Raw genomic sequence first — 15,310 nt, 5'->3', positions numbered from 1 at the left:
ATTCACAATCAAATATATATTTCCTCAAATTAATCAAGTCTGATTAAAACTGTTGCAAACTCGAGTTTACACAAAATACAATCTGACATATGTATGAACTAAATTCTAACAAGTTAAAAAAAAAACCAAGATTTTAACAAGTAAGACCAGACTATAAAAAGTTCGTTCAAACTTCAATTAACTTGCCTAAACATTAATAAACCTTTTTTTTTTAAAAAAAAAAAAAAACCTTAACTCCGTTTATTTTCTCTCTATAATTTCCAAAATATAAAGACGGCATCGTTTAACTATTACTCCCCATCAACGAACTCCTCGTTATTTTTCCACGGCTGAAGTCAAAAATTGGGGAAAATCAGATCAAACTGTTATATTCAGGTGAGCTTTTCTTTTAATTCGACGAATTTGTATTCAATACGAGTAATATCTACTTTCAAAAATATTGCTTGAGCTAATTGGTACTTTGCTACTACTCTATTAGAGATTATAATTTCATTAGTGTTAATTGACTTACTTAATTTGATCCATTTTTTTGCTAATTGCTTAACTAATCTCACACTGGCTGCTCCAATTTTTCGCATTATTGGGAGATCATTTTCAATTTAATGCACTAGCATTATGCAAAAAATTGTTGCCAAGTTTTTATCTTTCTTTCTTTTACAATTTGAGTATAAAAATTCTATTTTTATGCGATTTGGTATCAATATTCCTTACTAGGTTTTTTAATTCGAACTTATTATAGGAAAATACCCTGAATCTGATTTGAATTATTCTTGGTTTTGTGGGAATCTTTACTTCTGTGTTATTGTGATGAAACAGCTTTTATACAGATATTTTATACTTGGATAATGTTCTCACATCTTATGTTGATTCATGTTGGGGTGGCCCATACTAATTACTCATGTTTTAGTAATTTTTATTTTGAGAAGTGTTGTTTGGTTTGCCGAGTGGTATGGGTTCGGAATCATGAATGAAACCAGGGTGATATGGGTTTGGAACCTTGGTATCAAATATTTTGTGTTAGCTGAGTTCAAGAACATAACCCCTTAATCTGATACCTTTGTGGTGTGAAATGAAGTAATTACTAATTAGGAATACTTTGAGTTCCCAAATGTTTGAGTTTATAGCCAAATGATCAAGTGTGTTTCACGAGCATTTTTACCTGTTCAATGATTTTTGGCTATTGCTTATGCTTTGAAGTTGATTTCGAGTTTGTTACGTTATTAGGAAGTTGGTTTCCCTATTTTTGTGTTTCAGGTTACAGTGTTGATTCCACTGGTTTCTGAGAAGTGTCACTATGAGTGATTGTAGTAAAAGTGAATCTGCTCTTGAAAATGAGAATCATGTTGCTGAAAGTAGCGCTGTTCGGAAAAAGATTGTCTACATATGGGATATGGATGAGACACTAATATTGTTGAAGTCGTTGTTGGATGGTACATATGCAGTAGCATTTAGTGGTGTGAAGGATGTACAGAAGGGCGTTGATATTGGAAAGATGTGGGAAAAATTTATCCTTGATGTTTGCGATGATTATTTCTTCTATGAACAAGTATGTTGGCTGCTTTGTGACATTGAATGATCATACGATTGTCCGTGCTCTTATGGTTCCTTTTTAAAGTCAGTGTTCACTGCTTAGAGGTATCCAAAGAGATACTTGCTGGTGATTTCAGATAGCTTAATTTAATCTCCATTTGCAGATAGAACAATACAATGAGCCTGTGATTGACGCTTTGAGCCCATATGATGATGGGGTTGATCTCTCTAATTATGATTTTAGCCAAGACAACATTGGTTCTCCAGTAGATGACATCAACAAAAGAAAGCTTGCTTATCGTCATAGGATCATAACCCAGAAGTATAAACAGGTATCACTGTGGACGCCTTGCCCTCGTTGGATATTTTTCTGGTTTTGTTTGCTTTTTTCTTCTGTAATAATTTGCTAATTGTTATAGGATGTAGCAATTCTTTATTGTTAGATACTTAGATACATGCTTTGTGGCACAATATGCACTTGTTTCCAGACATTGTGCATCTTTTAAGAGCTATAGAGCTGTCTCTGCCTTTTCCTATTACCTCTTAGTTCCTATTTTTCCCATGACTGAATTATTCTGATTCTTTCAGGGCTTGCATTCTATACTCGACCAGAAGAAAATTGAACTTTGGAATAATCTTTATGAGATTACTGATAGTTACACCGATGGATGGCTTTCCTCTGGTATGTACAATTCTGTGGGTAAAATGCATACTTGGTCACTGCATCCCTCTGCACCATAAATGAACTGAGAATAAGAAGGGGAAAAAAAAATAAATAAATAAATAAAAAACTATACTTGGTGTCTGCTAGAGTTTCATTGTTGGGTTTGTGGATTAATTTTTTTCCTCACGAAGGTTTTGTCAACTGATTACACTTATGGAAGATGTAATTAAATTAACCGTCCTCATCCACCCTCTTCCCCTCCACACACCACAATGTACCTAATATAAGAGCTAATTAATGAGTGAATCACAGAGAGGAAGCTTAAAATTTCTACTGAAAGCCAGAAGGTTTTGTATTGCTTGTTGAAATTATGGGTTTATATGTCATTTATATTTTATCACTGTCTTGGCATGAAGATAGAATTGAAATCTATTTTGTAAGTCATCAGTGGGCACATCCGTGAATTCATCACATGTTGCAACAATTGCTTCCAATATATTGCAGTTGAGCATTAGTTTACTCCGTATTATTTATGCAAGTTGGAGAAGAGCGATTGTTTCTCATGAAGTCTTTGTCATTCTGGGCCACTTTTATCTGCAACATGGACATAGAATATAAGAGGAAGAACTTGAGAAAAGCCATGTCAGCATCAGGGTTTCCCTGGGAATATTTTTCTGTAAAGCATACTATATAGTTAGTGTAGGAATTGTCTCAAATTTGACTATTGACGTGGATGCTGAAGATTCTTATCTTGAGTTTTTTGTTTCATATGATGTAATGAACCTTCCTTGTTTTGTGAATGTAGTACTATTGTGCTTGCTTGCCTTCATCATTCTACAAACAAAAATCTGGTTCCAGCAAATTACTAAAGAGATGGTTTCATTTTACTTTTGAGTTAATGGTGCGAAATTGTTGTCAAAGTAGGATCATGCAACTGATGGGAACTTGTATATCTAGCTGCCTTCTATAGTCTTGGCCTCTGCCCTTTTGGGCATAACTGATACTCTTTTTGTTCGATCACTTGCTGTACTGCTGTAGCACTTTGTTGTCACTGGTGCATTGTGGACTCCTATTTATTAGTGCTTGCAGGCTTTTACTTCTGATGACATAAATGAAAACATTCTCCTTTTTCTGATGCAGCACGGACCTTGCTGCAGCATTGTTCAGGTGACAGCGAATTGGTAACCGCTGATTGTGCAGAGTTCCAATGCATTAATATCTTAGTGACTGCTGGATCACTGATTCCGAGCCTAGTCAAATGTTTACTCTTCAAATTGGACAGCTTGTTAACTTGTGAAAATAGTAAGTTCCTTTTTAACTATCGTTTTATACATCATCTTCATGCTGGAATTATCTTTCTCTGTTAGGCTTATTATGCCATTATGCTTTACTTGCATTTCTTGATATCTCTGTTATAAAATTTTCCCATAGAATTATACAACTGTATAGAGATAGTCAAAAGCTGATTCCTGGAAAATGTCATATATTGGCTAACAGGTCCTATGATACTGAGTTGATGAGATAGTGAGAGGCAAAACATAAACGAATGCTAGTTCCTAGTTAAGGAATCATCTTTTTAACAATTTTGCTACAGTATGACCAGTAATAATTTCTTAATATGTACAAAGCATATCCCTTTCTACTGAAAAATGTGTAGGAAATTATTCTGGACTTGTTAGCATAAACATGCTTAGTTGCTGCAGAAAATGCCTTACAGATAAGAGTACCTGTAATCTTTTTTCAGCTTGGCAGATGTAATATTAATATAGTTTTAATGTGGGTGAAACACTTGTGGGTCTGTCTCATCCTTTGGAACTAAAATTATCCATTGTACTTGTCTGCGTACGAGCTGTAAGAAATTTATAGGACAGAAGTATCATAGGGAAAGTAATAATGACGCTAGGACTTCCTCCACACCATTTCATTTTCATGTAGTTTCATCGATTATATTGATATCATCTTTAAGGGCCTTGGGGCTGCCTCTCCGTAGAATGCTCTAAATCTACAATAAATCCTTACATTGATTGATGACTCCAATTATTGAGAAAGTTTAAGTAGTGAAGAAGGATCTTTGAATATAATCCCAGATCTGTTAAGCCTATAAATAATGGAAACTTCGTTAGGGAGAGAGAGAAAGAAGATAAGCCTGATTCCTCTTATTGGTCCCATATCCCTTGTTCATACCTGTTTTATGTCTTATCAACACTGGTATTGTTGGGGCTTTTACTTGGTCTGAACATCAAATGTGAAGGTTCCATTGCATAATGCTTCATTTGATGACATGAAACTCAGCTTTTGTTCACTAGTAGGACCTGTCCAGAGTAAGGCTTAAAGCCAGCTCAACTCTGTACGTCGTTAATTATTGTGGATGGCAATGCTTTTTAAAGAGACGGCATTGAAGAGGGTGGAGCCAGATGCTATGTAGTGAGAATAATTATGAGATATTCCAGGATGGGATATCTTGGATATATATATATATTTTTTTTTAGAGCAATTCCTATTTTTGATTGGGATTTTTGTTCCAATGTCACTTCTCTATATAGATATGCACCATCATCTTCATGAACACGTTATTTGCTGTATGGGACCTGTTTAGGTACTAGTTAATCTGCGAAGATGATTAAGGTAACTAACTACTAAGGTAGTTGGAAAAAGCACCTAGTACAGCTCTGCACTTAGACTAGTGTTGTGGAAGGGATGAAGAACTGGCCCAGCCCAAAAGCAAGTAATAATGACCAATCAAATGGCTTTTTGCAGGCCAGGCCTCTTAACTTCCGAGTTCCGACTGTCGTATATAGTATTTCTGAGTCTTTTATTCTCTTCTGCTTCTGTTTGTATGTATTGAGATAAGTACTGATATTGGGTATGATAAAATTTATCCAGTATATAGTGCATGGGACGTAGGGAAGCTTCGTTGTTTCTCATGGATCAAGGAGCGCTTTGGTGGACCCGACGTGCAGTTCTGTGTGATTGGGGATGGATGGGAAGAGTGTGAAGCTGCCGAGTTTCTGAGGTGGCCGTTTGTGAAAATTGACCCAAAACCAGACGGCCTCCACAGGTTCCCTGGCCTCACTAAAGAAACCGTAGGCCATTATCTCTCTGTTGTTTATGGACGTCCTGATGCTGAAACTGAAGATCAAGACACCACATCCTCTACGACGTAGAAAGCTTTTATGAGATCTATTCTTGTACAGGTCAGGTCTATATGTTAGCAAATTGTAACAACGTATGAATTTAATGATTTCGTCGACTAACATTTCTTCATTTTTTGGGTACTGAGCATTTGGGTATATTTCCCTTTCTGTTGATTTGTTTTGTAATTTCAATTGTTATGAAATTGGTCAATTTCTACAAAAAGAAGGAAAATAAGAAGTTCAAGTATTATTTGAAACTAGCTCTACACTGAAATCTCACATTGGACACATTTGTCATAAGCTCATAATATTATGTTTAATTAAAACTAGCTATTATTTTTGGAAACTTATAATTGAAATTTAAATTCATAAGTTGGAGAGAACGCGGCCTATTATAAATTCATAATCACTTGCAGTACATACTTTTGCCAAAAATTTGACAATTAAGTAAATGAAAGCTTGTCACCATCTTAGAGCTTGTGTTGGCCACAATTATCTGTTTGTGGGCATTCATTCATGTGACTTGGTTGTTCTAAATGGGCCTCTTCACGTGAAATTTCACTGTTTTAAGTTTTATCCATAAGAGATTTTTTCTTCAGTGCAAATTTAATGAAATATTTCATGTGTTTGACAATTTTTAGTTTGTTTAATGGGGCATAAATGTGGTATAAAGTTGCTGCAACCTTATCAAAAGTTCTTTATTGTTTGTTTTCTCAATTTGAGTTTTAGAGGGCTCCAATCTCTCATACAATTTGTCTTAATTTCCATATTTTAGTTTTATGAGGCCAATTTTGACAATTATGGTACGAGTATTTTATTCATGACGATTAGATTTTTTTAATTATTATTTTTTTTTAAAAAGAAGTTTATTAAGTATACAATTGGATATGTTGGTGTATTTCTATTGTGAATAATTATGCTATATTTTCACAAATCAGTGTCAGCAATTAAAAAAAAGGTTTATTGTGAATAATTAGTATAAATACTTTGCTTTGTCAATACTACAGTAATTAGTTTGTACAGATTTTGGAAGCGAAGTGTCATGTATGTGCTGATTGTTTTTTACTCTGTGATACTACCTTGGATTAAGTTTAATGTGAGGCAACCCCTTTATTTGTAAGCTTATACAGTTGTACTAATACATACAAAGGGTGTGTTCGACAGTAGTTTTAAGTAACTTTTAGTGGTTACCAAAAATTGAATGTTAGGCAATGTATTGGTTGAAGTAGTGTTTAGTGGTTGAGGTAAAATTATTAGCTTTAGAAAATCAGATTTAGTTGTTGGTTTTTATTTTCCTTATACTTTCAAAGGTAGCAGCTAGTCAACCACTACTTTATCAATTTATCAAATACTCATACTTAATTATTTATTTTTCACAACTAATTGTTTGTTGACGATAAACCGTTACTCTCACAGTTAACATCTACTACCACAGCTAACAAACACAATCAAAGTATATTTTGGATAACTTGGTGTCCTTATGTACTTTGGTGTCGTTATGCATTGTATATTTGTATTTTTTTTTTTTTTTGAGAGAAGTATAAAAACATGACAAGGATAAATCAATTATTTTTGAAATTGCTACCCACCTGTTATAGGTGGGCGAGGGGAGTATATTTGTATTTAATTGTGTTTAAATTTTCAAATCAAAGTAGCATTAATAAACTTCAATATTGTAAATCAAAGTAGCATTAATTGTGTTTAAATTTTCAAATCAATTACAAAATTGAAGGCTATATAATCCACAGTTTTTGAGGAAATTATGAGGTTTCGAGGCCCGGTGGCGTAAAATGTAAAGACTCTAAAGCCGTCAAAAACTGACCCGACCTGAGGACCCGACCTTAACCGGCAATGATGTGAACCCAGCCTGTACTTGAACAATGGGGTGGATTATAGCCTTAAATTTTTCCACTTTTCACCACCGGGCCCTGAAACCTCAAAATTTACTCAAAAAACGTGGATTATAGCCTTCACTTTAGTAATTTTTTGACCTTTTTCACCCCAAAATAAAAATTGTCTAGATGTTTACCATGGTCCCTAATACCCTCCAGGAGTCCAATTATGTTGGTGAAACCACCCAATACGCACTTAAACGGTCATTTTACCCGTTCACAACTTGTAGGGATTTCGTAAACTCAAGCCTACCACGTACATTTATGACAACATATAATGATCATATATGGTTTCTGTTTAGGGTAAAAATACCCCAGGTACGTGGCCCAATCTCATAGTGACACGTGGCCCAATAAGAAGGCGACACGTGGCCCTATGAGAGTGTGACACGTGTCCACCTGACAGGGTGACACATGTCAGCTATCTTTAAATACACAATATAACATCAGAAAGAGAAAAAGGCCCTGATTACATCAGGCCCAAATCCCGAGAAAACCTTGAAAGCCGTAAAACGGCGCCCTTCATGACACGTGGCGACCTCTGATTGCGCAGCCAATCATGTCACGAAATTCTAGGTTATAAACCCTAGAGGGGCACATGTTCCCACCCCTATAAATACCCCAATCATTTATGATGGGAGGGGTGGATTTTTGACATAACATAAATATAGAGCATTAAAAAGCTCCAACTTCTCTCTACTTTCTCTCTCTAGCTTTTCCGATTTCCGATCACTAACTTGATCGTCGGAGGCGAATATTTCGATCACCGGAATATTCGTTGTTTTGCAGGTGTCCGAATCTCATTGTCAGTAGAGCGTGACCAGTATCCGAGGGAATCACAAAAAACCCCGAAACATTTGGCGCCGTCTGTGGGGATACTCGTCCGTTATGGCAATAGATGGTCAGACACCTAATTCTAGTCCTCGTCTAGGCGAGGACGGATATTTAGAAGACATACGTACCACCATACATTCAAGCAATCCTTTGACTGCCTCATTTGAAGAGGCCGAACAACCTCCTGTTACCCCAGCTACCCTAATGGCCGAGCTGACTAAGCTCCGCAAGGAGTTGGCGGCTACCCAGCGAAAGGGGGGAGGAGGCACTTCCAAGAAAGCAAACAACAAGACCAACGCAACTGATGCTGGTAACACCCCATTCAGTCGTCCGCATGGAAGGTCTCCCCGAGTCCCAGGGACCAACCTCTCTAGCCTATTGGCGAAAACACAGTCGGCTGGGGGAGGGGCAGACAGCCGACAAGAGTTGAGACTGAGCCGTCACAGCGTTTCAAAGACGCAAGGGATTATATTCGGCACAGGAAAAGGGAGAGGGCCGCATATTCTGACGCGGCCTCTACCCCAACCATGCCGGATGAAGCCTCCAACCAATCCTTCTCTCAATACACCAACACGGCCGTCTCCAGCAGAAGTCAAGCCGCTCATACCATTACTCCCGTTCCAGTTCAGCCATCACAATATTAGCCCCCACAAGTACTCAATGGGTTGATACAGCCAACTCCCCAAGTCTTTGGGCAATATGGGCCGTATGGTCAGATGTTCGGCCAAGCTCCCTACCTGGCTGGAACGTCCGCTCAACCTCAGCCTATCGATTGGCAAATGCGTTTTTTGAATTTGGGAGATAAGCCGCCTCCGTTTTCGCAAGACAAACTAGCGTCCCCTCAGCCAGCAAAAGTGAAGAGTGTACTAGTGGGTGCCTATGATGGTACGGGCAACCCAGAGGAGCACATTACCTCGTACAGGAACTTGATGTACTTGCAAAGTGTAGATGATGCTACATGGTGTAGATGCTTCCCGGCCACTCTCAAAGGGGTGGCCCAGGATTGGTTTAACAGCCTTCCAGCCGGATGCATCAATTGTTTTACCACCCTCAGTTTGTTGTTTGTGGGAAACTTCTCATACAACATCCCACCAAGAAAGACAAGTCTCAACTTGGACACAATTTTCCAAGGAAAGAATGAAGGACTACGCTCGTACGTCCAAAGATTTAACCAAGAAAAAGCCCAAATTCATAATCTTCCGGACGAAATGGCATACTCAGAATTTCTCCGGGGATTAAGGCATAATGGTTTTAAGTTTGATTTGGTAAGGAAAAAGATTCGGTCATACACAGGTGTATTGCGGGAAGCCGAAGCCTATATTGAGGCCGCGGACTTTTGTTCGCTCACCAAATCAGAACAGCCGGCCAAGGGAGCTGAGAAGAAGCAATCTTCTCAGCAAGACTCGGCCGGCCGAAAGAGAGAAGGAAACAAAAGAAAACAAATCTGGGTGGCTGATGACAAGCAACCCAAGTCAAAGAAAAGCAAGACGTACGAACCTCAGTATGAGTTCAACAAGGATGGCTACTCCATTTTGATGGAGATAAAAGACAAGTTTGAGTTTGAGAAGCCTCGGCCTTTGAGAGGCTCGGCCCAGTACAGAAACAAGAACAAGTATTGTCATTACCACAAGGATGTAGGTCATGACACGAACGATTGTATCAATCTGAAGAGGCTGTTGGATAAGTTGGCCGACAAGGGTCTGCTGAAACCCTATGTGACCAAGTCCAAATTCACCTTCAAACGGACAGACAACACGTCCGAGAAAAAGCAACAAAGCGATAAGAAAAATGACAAGGAAGATGATGGGAATAGCACTGATTCAGGTTTTGTGGCCGTGATATCAGGAGGCTTTGCTTCAGGCGGCCCTACCATGAAAGGAATCAAGCGGGATGCTCGAAATTTGTCAAATGTGATGCAAACGGACGCCGTTAAGGCCGAGCCATTTCCTGAAGTGATCATAAGTGAGGCTTACCGTGGAGAGGTCAAGGCTTTGCACAATGATCCCATGGTCTTTGTCATGAAGATAGCAAATTTGAAGGTGGGGCGAATATTGATTGATACGGGCAGTTCGGCCGATATCATTAGCCTGTCTGCCCTAAGGAATTTAAGCTTCCCAGAAGATGCTCTCCAAGATATCACTCACCCCTTGGTAGGATTTGGGGGGAATGTCATTCATCCGGTCGGACAGATTGATCTTCCAATCCGCTTCGGGCAGAAGGGAGAGGGGAGAGACATGGTCGTCCGCTTCCTTGTTGTTAAAGAGTTGACCGAGCCAAAGGAAGAAGGAACCTCACTCCCAACATACCAGGTCGGTCAGAAGCGTAAGGCGGCCAGGGCAGAAGAAGCCTAGCAATTAATGACTGTCGGCCGGCCAGATGAGTTGAGGCCCCAGCCGGCCGGCAGCCACCAGGATATAGTGCTTGACTCCAACCACCCAGAACGGACAGTTAGTGTCAGCACTATAGCTTTGGGATTTCTTGGGGATGAGTTAGTTCAGCTTTTAAGAGAATTCAAAGATGTGTTTGCATTTGAAGTTGGTGAAATGCCAGGGATAAGTCCTGACCTGGCCGTGCACAAGTTGGCCGTGAATCTTTTGATAAAACCTGTCCGCCAGAAGAAGAGGAATCACGGAGAAGAGAGGAATCAGGCGGCCGCATCAGAGGTGAAAAAGCTGTTGGACGCCGGTTTCATTCGGCAATGCTTCTACCCAGATTGGGTGGCCAATGTAGTTCTTGTGAAAAAGCCGAATGGAACTTGGAGAATGTGTGTGGACTACACGGACTTGAACAAGGCGTGTCCTAAGGACAGCTTCCCTTTGCCTAAGATTGACCGTTTGGTTGACTCTACGGTCGAACACGCCCTAATGAGTTTTATGGACGCATACTCCGGATTCCACCAAATTCCTTTGTGGGAAGAAGATCAAGAAAAGACAGCGTTTGTGACCGAGCAGGGGTTGTACTGTTACAAAGTTATGCCATTCGGCCTCAAGAATGCCCCTGCTACCTTTCAGAGGCTTGTTAACACAGTCTTTAGAGACCAAATCGGCCGGAACATGGAGGCGTACATTGATGACATGATTGTCAAGTCAAAAGAGCCGGCCGACCATCTCAAGGATCTACGAGAAACGTTCACCGAACTCAGGCGGCATAAGATGATGTTGAATCCAAAGAAGTGTGTATTTGGTGTTGAGTCCGGCAAGTTTCTCGGATTTTTTATTGATCAACGTGGAATTGAGGCCAACCTTGAAAAAATTCAAGCCGTCCTTGACATGAAGTCCCCAAGAACAATTAAGGAGGTGCAAAGACTGACCGGCTGTTTAGCAGCCCCTGGAAGATTTTTGTCAAGGTCAGGGGATAAGTGCCGTTACTTTTTTCAAACCATTAAGAAGAAAGCCATGTTCGAGTGGACAGAGGAGGCCGAGGAAGCATTCGTACAGTTGAAGAGTCACTTGCATACATTGCCTCGCCTCGTCAGTCCGCTCAGGAATGAGAAGCTATACATCTATCTTGCCATCTCTGAACACTCTCTAAGTGCCGTCCTTCTTGCTGAGAGAGACGGCCATCAGGTCCCAGTGTATTTTATCAGCCATGTACTTCATAATGCTGAGCTTAAGTACCCCCCAATTGAAAAATTTGGCCTGGCCTTGTACATGGCATCAAATAAGCTGCGGCCGTATTTTTTGGCACATTCAATTGTGGTCTATACAGACCAACCCTTGAAGAAGCCGTTCTCAACATTAGAGGCAAGTGGCCGCATGCTCAAGTGGGCCTTGGAGCTCAGAGGTTTTGATCTTGTGTTTGAACCAAGGAAGGCAATCAAGGGGCAAGCTTTTGCGGATTTTTTGGCTGAAATGACACGGCCTGATCTTCAGCCGGCCGGGGACCAAGTCTGGAAAGTGTTTGTGGATGGTAGTGCAACAGCGACCGGATGTGGTGCTGGTATTATATGTGAATCTCCTGAGGGAGACAAGTATGAGTACGCATTGAGATTTCAGTTCCAAGCGTCAAACAATGAAGCTGAGTACGAAGCATTGTTGGCCGGCCTAAAGATGTGTAAAGCGGCCGGGGCAACCAAAGTTGAAGTATGCTCGGACTCCCGGCTAATAGTTCACCAAGTCAATGGTGGCTTCGAAGCCAGGGAGCCGGCCATGATGAAGTACATGCAGCTAGTAAAAGATGAGGCCAAGAGCCTAGAACATTTCTCTCTCAGACAAGTTCCTCGATCAGAAAATCATCAAGCGGACGCGCTCTCCAAATTGACTTCCTCGGCATCATGTGATACTCCAAGATCAGTGTTTTGGGAAGTAAAGGAGAAAAGGAGCATTGATGCCGAGCCAGTTCAGATAATAGATAGAAGTTCAACCTGGATGGACGGAATTATTTCCTATTTAAGGGATGGAATACTTCCGGACGATCCAAAAGAGAGTTGGCTAATGAAGAGGAGAGCGGCCTGGTTCGAGATGAAGGATGGGGAACTATTCAAAAGAGCCTTTGTGAAGCCTTACCTTAAGTGTATAACTCCTGAAAGAGGGCATGAAGTGTTGGACGACCTTCATCAGGGACATTGTGGCTCACATATTGGAGGACGAGCCCTAGCTGAAAAAGCGACACATTTGGGTTATTACTGGCCGAGCTTGAATTCGGACGCCATGAAAATGGTGAAAAAATGTGACAAGTGCCAGAGATTTTCAACCCTATTCATCGTCCAACAAATAGTCTATCAGCCATCAGTAGTCCGCTTCCTTTTGCTAAATGGGGCATGGACATTTTGGGGCCGTATATTCCTGCATCCGGCCAGAGACGATATGTACTAGTGGCAGTAGACTACTTCACTAAATGGGTTGAAGCTGAGGCCGTCCGGGGCATTAAATGGACGGATGTGTCAGCCTTCATTTGGAAGAGTATAATCACTCGGTATGAAGTACCCCAGTCAATGGTGTTCGACAATGGACCTCAGTTTGAGACGCGCCAACTCAAGGAATGGTTAGGAGACCAGGGCATAACTCATTGTTTCGCCTCAGTCGGCCAACCACAAGCCAATGGTCAAGTTGAGGCCTATAACAAGTTGATTTCAAATGGGATCAAGCGCAAGCTTGAAAAGGCAGGCGGCCTATGGGCAGACGAGTTGGTCAATGTGCTATGGTCCATACGGACAACAGCAAAGAGTTCCACAGGGGAGACTCCATTCTTTTTGGTCTATGGAGCTGAGGTTGTACTCCCAATTGAAATGTACGAGCCCACTTTGCGAGTAATGATTTATGATGAATCGGCCAATTGGGAGGCCATGAAGACCGCCCTAGACTTTCTTCCAGAAGCTAGGGGCAATGCGGCGCTTAGGCATGAAGTTTATCGCTTAAGGATGACAAGGGCATATAACCGCCGAGTGTCTAAGCGGCCGCTCAAAATGGGGGATCTAGTGTTGAGAAAAATGGAAGTTGTTGGCCGTGCCAATGAGGACGGCAAGTTGACCCCTAACTGGGAGGGGCCGTACCGAATTAGGGAAGAAGTTCGAGACGGCACATATCGCCTTGAGGCAATTGATGGCCGTCAGATCCCACGGACATGGAACACTGACAACCTGAAGAAATATCATGTTTAAGTTTTATTTCTTTAAGTACTTAGCCAAAAAGCTGTGTATACAGCTAAGTCTACTGACCGAGCCTTGTAATTAAAGCCATATGGCCACAACAATGTGCCTTTGACAAAATTAATGAAAAGTCAGGCATTGTTGAACTATTTGTTGTTTTACTTGTGTTTATTTGCATATTATTATTTGTGATTAAAGGCCGAATGAAATGATTTACTAAGTTGCTTCCAATATAGCAACACGGCTTATCATTCTTACTAAATGGCCGAAGTGAAAAGGAAGCAAGGTTTCTCCCAATATAGCAATTCGGCCACACAAATAAAATAAAAAAAAAAAAAAAAAAAAAAAAAAAAAAAAAAAAAAAACTGATTTAATTCAGAGAACAATGCGTCCGCCCAATTCTAGGCGGACGATTGAGGCAAGGTATTCCGAACTTGTGTAGAAAACAAGTGTCCTTTACAAATAGGGCAAGGGCATACCTAGGCATTTAGCCCGGCCGAGCAAGGAATCTCTAAGTTGAGATAATACTTGGGATTTCTAGGGTGCGTCCGAGCGATAGATTCAACGGACTACTCGTACAATGATAGCCGAACGGCCAATTAAATTGATTCGGTGCTTCACCTAGTCCAAGGGCAATCATTACTATGATTTGATTAACTTGCTAGTCGTCATACCCTTTAAGGTATAAAAACTACCAAGTTAATCAAACCACTTAGAGAATGGACTAGGCGAACACCGAACAAAGGGGCATACCCCTAGGAACGTACGAAAAGGCATAATGTTGAGACGTACGAAAATCATTCAAAAAACACAAAATTGCAAAAATTGCTAAGTATGAAACAGAGTTGAAAAACCGCTCAAAAGGCGGACAAAATTCTCATCGATTAGACCGCTCAAAATGTGGCCGGAAATGTTTACAATACCACTCCAACAGGCGGCTTCAAATTAAAAACAGAAAAGAAAAGTACAAGCTAAGTACAAAGAAAGCTGAACAAAGAAAAGCTTGGAAGCTGAGCAGACGGCTGCTGGAGGACCTGAGCTCTACTTAGCCGTATTGTCTTTATGCAGGCTCCTCCGCATTTTTGGTGTCCGTGACCTTGGCAGCCCCGTCGTCCGCCTCCTCCTCCTCCTCATCTCCTTCTTCTCCCTCGTCCTCTCCGGACTCGGGCGAAGTAACTACTAGCTCGGGAGGAGGCTGGCCGGCCCTCTTTGCCTCTTCCCTGAGGCAGACATAGTTCAGCCCCTTCTTGAAGCGTTCTTCATAGTAGGCGGCCTCACCATCATCCACCATCAGCTCGAAGGCATCGAAGAAGTATGCCCTAAGCCTGTCTTCGGCATTCTGCTCAATGCGGACGATTTCCTCCGCGTTGGGCGGCCGAGGAGCTTTTAGCTGCTCAGCATAGTCCGAAACGGACTTCTTCAAGGCCTCAACCTCGGCCCTCAGCGCGTCCGCTTCGTCCAAAGCAGTCTTAAGGTTGGCTTGGGCCAACTTCAGCTCACTCTTCAAGGCCTCAGGCGCCTCGAAGCCCAGCCTCCATCTCTCTTTCTCCAGGATGGCCTCGTCCCTCTCAACCCGCATGGCCTCCCTGGCCAAGGACTGCTCTTCGAGTGCTTTGCCCAGTTTGACCAGGTCTTCAGTTTTCTGCGCCGCCTTGTCGGCCAGCGCGGT

At 41.2% G+C, this 15,310-nt stretch overlaps 1 protein-coding gene across 1 annotated transcript; it reads left to right on the top strand.

The window, feature by feature from the left end:
• Window positions 1-250: 250 nt before the first annotated feature.
• On the top strand, window positions 251-5,450 carry LOC145598784 (protein phosphatase EYA-like). The gene is made up of 6 exons (XM_081655174.1): window positions 251-375; window positions 1,255-1,546; window positions 1,695-1,862; window positions 2,119-2,212; window positions 3,335-3,496; window positions 5,078-5,450. Exons 2-6 carry the CDS (start codon window positions 1,295-1,297, stop codon window positions 5,356-5,358), a joined length of 957 nt encoding a protein of 318 aa, XP_081511300.1. The 5' UTR covers window positions 251-375; window positions 1,255-1,294; the 3' UTR covers window positions 5,359-5,450.
• The last annotated feature ends 9,860 nt before the right edge of the window (window positions 5,451-15,310 follow it).

The sequence above is a fragment of the Chenopodium album genome, chromosome 20 (assembly GCF_948465745.1).
Source record: "Chenopodium album chromosome 20, dcCheAlbu1.1, whole genome shotgun sequence".
NCBI lineage: Eukaryota > Viridiplantae > Streptophyta > Magnoliopsida > Caryophyllales > Amaranthaceae > Chenopodium > Chenopodium album.
Note: the sequence above shows the minus strand (reverse complement) of the source record. Positions and strands in the feature narration are given on the sequence as shown.